This window comes from Botrytis byssoidea (assembly GCF_014898295.1).
Source record: "Botrytis byssoidea strain MUCL 94 chromosome Unknown BBYS_038, whole genome shotgun sequence".
NCBI lineage: Eukaryota > Fungi > Ascomycota > Leotiomycetes > Helotiales > Sclerotiniaceae > Botrytis > Botrytis byssoidea.
In genome coordinates this window covers 1-6656 of record NW_024065879.1, presented here as the reverse complement: position 1 = coordinate 6656, position 6656 = coordinate 1, and the positions used below count along the sequence as shown (strand labels likewise).

Below are 6656 nucleotides of genomic sequence, written 5' to 3'. Positions count from 1 at the left end.
CTGATATAAGCTTAGCCTCTTAGCACACCACGTTACAAGTTTATGTACCTTGTTACGAGCCTCAGCTAGCTGTTGCTTGTTCACGTTCTTACGAGCGGACTTCGTAGGATTACCTTGGTTATTTGAACTGCGAAGAAGTCGATCCGATATTGCGACTAAGATTGAAGAGAAAGAGTTGAGAGAAGAAGAGAGAGAAGTGGGTTCGAAGAGTTGTTTATATGTTTCGTTGGTTTTGTACAATCCACGCGTGACGACGCCTAAGAATGCGAGGCTCGACAGAACGTGTGCGTAGATATCACGTGCTACAGTCACGTGTGTATAGCTTATATAAAGAGCTCTTCAGGCTACGAACGTCTTCGCTCTGTGGTTACAGATTCTAAGTATACCTTGGAACTCTAATTTGTAGTTCTCACGGCCTACTTCGTAGTTCTCATGAGAAGAGCGCCACATATCCCTTTGCCCAGATTTATAGTCGTTTCCTCATTTGCTATGTAATCGGCTTCCTCATTACCTCTGGTGTCAGTATACTTTATGGCTCATTTGATCAAATATGAAGGACTGTCATAGAAGGATTCAATTCTAACCTAAAATCTAAAGCTAAGAAAGGAAGAAAGAATAGGAAGAGAAATGTAAGAGCTCTGAACTATATACACTAATAACGGTCACGTGGCACTCTGGTGACGAATCGTCACAATTATACGTCCTGGCAGCAGAACCTTTTTCTTCGGTATGCCCTGCACAATCTGACCTACTCAGTCGATTTTGGCCAATTGTGCTTTCAATTCACGAAGTAAGTCTACTTCATGCCATCTTCACCCTCAGCCCTTCGTTTTCTGATTTCATTAGAAGATGGTCTATTGTACATTCTTCTTGTAGATGCTAAATCTGCTTCTTCCCCACTCTGACCAGTTTGCATGATAGATGAGTTTGTTTTTGAGGTTGCAAGAGATTGCGCAATTGCAAGCTTCCCATCAAGAGCACCAAAGCGGCTGCTATAACGATCTTTAGACATCTCTCGGAGCGTGTCAGCCGGCATTGAGCCAACCATTTGCATAGACCTGCCCTGTGCTTTCACCGCTCCGACATGAAAAAGATCTGCAATAGCCGTCACAACCACTTGATCACAATCACCATCTGCAACAACCTCCCCAATGACGTGTATTTTTTGGGCTGATACTTGATTGGTAGCCTCTTTGCATACCTCTAAACATTGCTTTGAAAATTCGATTTCTTCCTTTAACTGTAAAGTGTCGTTTTTACGGTCATCGTCACGATTGAATGCCACAGAGTTAAGATGTTCTTGTAAACGACAGATTGTCTCAGCCAGCTTATCGCGATTTTCGGTGAGTGTTTTTTGTGTTAAAAGCTGTGCTTCGAACTGACGTAAGATATCTCCGGCGTTCTTTCCTAAGGATTCCCTCTGCAGTGTAGGCTGCTCATCCTGTAGGGACTGGATGTAAGATGTTGCGCGTTCACAAATCCGAAGACACTGTACTGTTACAGCTTTCTCGTCTTGAAGATCGATGCTTGGATCTTCTAGTAGAGTTGGATGGCAAGAACTCAGAACCGCCATTTTCTCATCAATTCGCTGAAGACGTATCTCAAGATTGTAGGCTGTATCCTTGACCATTTCACCATACTCCTCAAATACCTGCTGAGTAAGTCTAGAAGTATGCCTTAAAGATTAGTTAGTAAGATACCAACAACAAGGGCAATTATATAGCAAAGCTTACATATTGACCGTCCCTAAGCCGATCGTAATTGTTGATTTGTAGTCTGCGAGAGTATCAATAAACTCATTGATATCCCCTCTCATAAACTCCATCTTTGCCCAATCTTTTAACCCTAATTTTGACTTGGTATCGAATGTTTTCATAGCGGCTTCGAATTCACGGGATACCTGGGCGCACCGACTTACAGGGCCTTTCAAAAGTGCCAAGATTGGAGAATCATCGGTAGCCGCCTTTTTCAGCGATTCTAGAATGCTGATAAGGTCATTCAGGCCCCCTTGAAGTCTAGCTAACGTTTTGTCACGACCCTTGTATCGTCCCACAGTTTCATTGAGCGTCTTTATTGTTGCAATCGTCGCTGCGATCACAGTCAACACTGAGGTGCTAATACTCAAAGGGTCCATATTCAAGAGGAACAGGTTGACATAGTTATATGAAATTACTTGGGGAAGTTCTTGATTTTAAATGCTCAAAGATGGGGAAACGCGCTGTGCTTACTGTAGACGTTCTGAGGGGTTGATCGTAGGCACCAATAGCACGAACTCCTTAAGCGCCATAATTCGATAATCACTAGGACCCTTGTTGAAACTACCCGAATCGCAAGGTTGAGTCTTCGAAAGATCTAAATGTAAGATGTTGACAGATGCTATGCGGGCTACAGCAAACGGAAATTTTCATTATTGGTCTTTGTTTTGATCTTTGTTATTTTCATTAGATTGGTTCGACATTGAAGTAGCGGAATAAAAAATTTCCGGTCTGGCTGTATGAAATACGGCAGTAAAAGCACACCAAAATTAAGGGGGTTTTTAAGGTATTCAGCTTTTAATAAATAACGATCATTTCAACTTCAGAATTTGGGTCGAATATATGTTTGTTTTGTTGGGCTCCAATTACAGCAGTCGAAGGTATTCTGAACCCAGAGCGATATATCGGAGACAGTCACCGTTTCCTAATCTTTAGAAACCGAGAAGATTTGATTTATCCCTCATTTATTTTAGTTTGAGACTGCTGTCTCTACAAACTATTTATTCTCCAAGTATGTATCATTATCATTGACATCATTAATATAAATGATGTTGTGAGCGGGGTAGCAATGATGACAACAGGGGCAGTGTTGGGGGCGGCAGCAACAGTAATAAGAACAATTTAATAACCCTTAGATGATTTAGTTGCCTAATGCCTATCTTTGAGGATATATAGTGTATATATAGTGATGGATCCGGGTATAGAATAGGTATGTGTAGGTGGAATTGCTACTCTTCTATTTTACTATTAAGGCTGAAATGAAAGTTATTAAGAAGAAATAGAAGGGTTAAAGTTTCCATTATTTATCAAATTATTGGGCTGGTTGAATTCTTTGATTTGTTAAATTATAAATCCAAGAGTTTGTTATAATGCTAATTCAAGGACTGTTGTAATGTTAATAAATGTGGAACGAGGTGGTTATGCTGTGGAAGGTATAATGATTGATTAAAATTTGGGGATGCTTTTGATTAAGGATTAGGTGGAACGAGGCAAAACCCAGAAAGATGGATCTCGTTGATGAACTTACAGTAGGATCTGGCCGAGCTCTTCTCGAAGCTCTGTATGTAACCTTATTTGTAGTAATTGTGGCTTTAATAACATTAGAGGAAGCCAGAAATAAGCAACGACAATCATACTCCACCTACAAGCTTGATCCCTTTAGAAAGTTGGTAAATGTGACGATTGAATCAATGGGGGCAGGGGTGGCTCTAAAACTAATGATCAATGAAGCAACATTTGGGAGAATAAAAGATGTATGTGATATAGAGTCGGGAAAATGGGGAATTATAGCCACGGTACAATCTTAGATAGAGATACGCTAGAGTAGAGCATTCTTGGTTTCATCTCTTTCGAATTGTATAAGCTTTCTACTCGTGAGTTCTAGCTGACAAATGTTCAAATGTGGTCACACAATATGACTAGTACAGAATGCAATCCAAAGTTCAATTTTTTGTTTTCTCATTCCAGAAATGGAATCTTTTGCAAGGCGACAAACGAGATAGCAAAAAATGATTGGATATCAACTAGTCCCTTTTTGGCTTAGTATTAATCTGCAAAAATCTGAGCAGCATGATTCAAGACAGCAGTCCTCCCCTCATAAGAGCATACATCTAGAAAAAATGAAATTTATCTAAGAACAACCTATATTCAAAGACGGGAATATCAAATTGAAATAGTTATTTTCTTTTTTAATCAGTAATATTCCTGGTATTGAAGTATATTATTCTTATTTTGATATATTATAAAGATAATTTATATCAAGTTTCTGTAGGCCGAGAATCGTTAATTAAAGCGAAAGCGATCATAAAACGAAGCTATAGCACTTCTATTATTCCCTTCGAAAAACGACTTCGGTTATTGACTTCACGACCTCACACGAAGCTCGACTCACTTGAATATTGAACGAAGGAACTTTGCTGGCCGAACGAATACTTTGAACCAGAGAGTGATATGAATCATCTGCTTGCGAAGAAGAAGTCTTCTTCAAATTTTCGTAGCAAACAGGCTCAATCCTACGTACTCTAGCTATATAGTTTCTATCCTACTGGGCAGGTATTGTCTCAGTGCTCAACCTATATAGCCAGTAGAATGTTAATTAATCATTCGATCACATTCAGATCAATTTTTTAGACCACAGGTATTGTACCTAGTCCCTATTTAAGGCCCCTGATAGACTTAAAAGTTTCTTTCGCAAATATTATCCGGATCGCGGACTTAAAATATAGCTTTAGATAAAATTGTTGAAGAAATTAAAGCGTGGGAGGGCGATGAACCTTCAAAGAACAAATTCTTAAAACAAGACAAATCACAAATAGGCAGAAAACGCGGAGAATAGAGATATGATAAATCACAAAATTCTTACAAAACCATAGAAGTTGGAAAGCAGGATCATCACTAGAATTGGTGGAATGGGCGAGGTATCAAGAGGTAAGCATGAATGAGGGGTAAAACTTTAACATGCTAAAGCGCGGCAACATGCGGGTTTGCGGCCGCAGATCCGCTAGGGCTGTCGAGCTATTATCCCAATCGTTCATCATCTATCAGCCTCATATACGAAATGGAGGTCGATAAAGAATTTATGAAGTGGACTGTCGCTCAGGGAATCGAGTTCAATGGCATCACCACGCATAAACTTCCTGGTAAGGGTCTCGGTATTATAGCTGAGAAGAACCTCGAGGTACGTAGGATAAATCTTTTCTGTGTCCTTATATATATCGTTTGTGTCATAGAATTCTTCTCGGTCATTCTGACAATTAAACAAGGCAGGAGACACAATATTAACCGCTCCAATCTCCGCCTTCCGAACAGCTCAAACAGTTCCCAGGAGCATCTCCAAATCCATCAGCTCCATCACTGTCAACGGTCTCCTAGCTGCTGAGCTCGCCATAGATACAACTGAAGTCTGCGCCCCATGGCGGGCAGTTCTACCCACCAAGGCTGACTTCGAAGAGTCAATGCCATTGATGTGGCACCCTTCGCTCCAAGCGCTGCCTCCATCAGCATCGTTATCCCTAACTATTATTCCGAGGATTTTTTTGGTGGTCAGTATTGGTGGTAACTATAACCCTAAGGGGGGTAGTAATCTAGGCAAAAAGTTACTATTTAATTATTATTTTTCTATATTTCAATTCTAGGCTTTTTAAAAATTTGAAAATAGAAATAAATAGAGATTTAATTAAATTTTTTATATATAAAATTAGATTTTTGATATTTTTAATATTAATAATATCACGGTCGTGAACTATAGAGTTTCGTTAGGCACATGACAGCAGGTCCTCGGGCCTACTATATACCAATAGAAGCTCGCATTCTATATATACATATAAATTGTATAGTTTCATAAGTTTAGGGGAATTAATAAAAAGTCTTTATGCTATATTATATCTAATTGATTTATTATTAATATTTATTTTAATAATTCTTTTTATTTGTTAATAAAATAGTCCGTTAATTAATATTTATTGAAAAACTATTGATGTTAGTATAATCTTTATAAGAAGAATATTTAGAGATTATAAATCATATAATATAATCCTGAATTAATTAGGTAGAGATATTGATCAATTTCTATAAGAAATTGATATTGATATTCAAATAATCTAATTGTAATAATCTTCTAACAATAAGGATTTATTATTGATTTAATAAATCTAAGAAATAAAAAAAGAAATAGTTATTATAAAAAAAGCTTATAAAGTAGTAATAAATTGTATATTATATATAGTCATTCTGGTTAATCATAATAGCCTTATAATTATAATATATATAACTCCCAGGGTTCTTATATCAAATCAAGAAAAGCTCTCTAAACTATAGAGATTAAAGTAATATAAAGAAAAGAGTATTAATAAAGTTAAAGACTTCTTTTTTTAGATAAAGATTATATTTTAAAGTAATAATAGATATCATTTTCTAATTGATAAAATAAAAATAAATTATATTATTCAATACTTCAAAAAATAACTCCTAATAGTTTAACATTGATATAAAAATAAATTATTTAATAAAATAATGAAATAGGAAAACTTTAAAGAATATATATATAATATAATTATAAATAAGAGGAACTAATAATAATAGATAATCCAGAAAATTGTATATATAAGATAAAGGGAGAACAAAATTATAAATATCTTTATAATATATTTAAAGGGTTTTAAAAAGAATATTAAATAGAAAGCGGATAGTATTCAAAGAGAAAAGCTTTTAGCAAATCTTCTGTCTAATTTGGCTTGAAGAATATTTAAATCCCTATAACAATCCGAATTCTATATTAAGCTTATAAAGTATATCTATAGATTAGAAAGTGTAAATAAACTTTATTGGGGAAAAGATATAGAAGAATTGTAATATTCCTATAAATACCCTCAATTACTATCTAAATCTCAAAACTAATCCAAA

General features: G+C 36.3%; 2 protein-coding genes across 2 annotated transcripts; one reads left to right on the top strand and one right to left on the bottom strand.

Moving 5' to 3' along the window:
* Nucleotides 1-555: 555 nt before the first annotated feature.
* On the bottom strand, nucleotides 556-2195 carry EAE97_011497 (uncharacterized protein). The gene is made up of 2 exons (XM_038882012.1): nucleotides 1734-2195; nucleotides 556-1676 (listed from the first exon to the last, which is right to left on the bottom strand). The coding sequence occupies exons 1-2, from the start codon at nucleotides 2132-2134 to the stop codon at nucleotides 797-799; spliced, it is 1281 nt and encodes a 426-aa protein (XP_038727063.1). The 5' UTR covers nucleotides 2135-2195; the 3' UTR covers nucleotides 556-796.
* Nucleotides 2196-4812: 2617 nt separating this feature from the next.
* Nucleotides 4813-5489, top strand: EAE97_011496 (uncharacterized protein; the record flags this gene model as incomplete). The annotated part of the gene is made up of 2 exons (XM_038882011.1): nucleotides 4813-4932; nucleotides 5018-5489. The coding sequence occupies 2 exons, from the start codon at nucleotides 4813-4815 to the stop codon at nucleotides 5387-5389; spliced, it is 492 nt and encodes a 163-aa protein (XP_038727062.1). The 3' UTR covers nucleotides 5390-5489.
* Between the last annotated feature and the right edge of the window lie 1167 nt (nucleotides 5490-6656).

Excerpts from the sequence above, each read along its gene's own strand:
- EAE97_011497 (XM_038882012.1), bottom strand. The coding sequence starts at position 2,134 with ATGGACCCTTTGAGTATTAGCACCTCAGTGTTGACTGTGATCGCAGCG. Across the intron at positions 1,677-1,733 it reads GGCTTAGGGACGGTCAATAT|GCATACTTCTAGACTTACTC; the intron begins GTAAGCTTTGCT and ends CTAATCTTTAAG.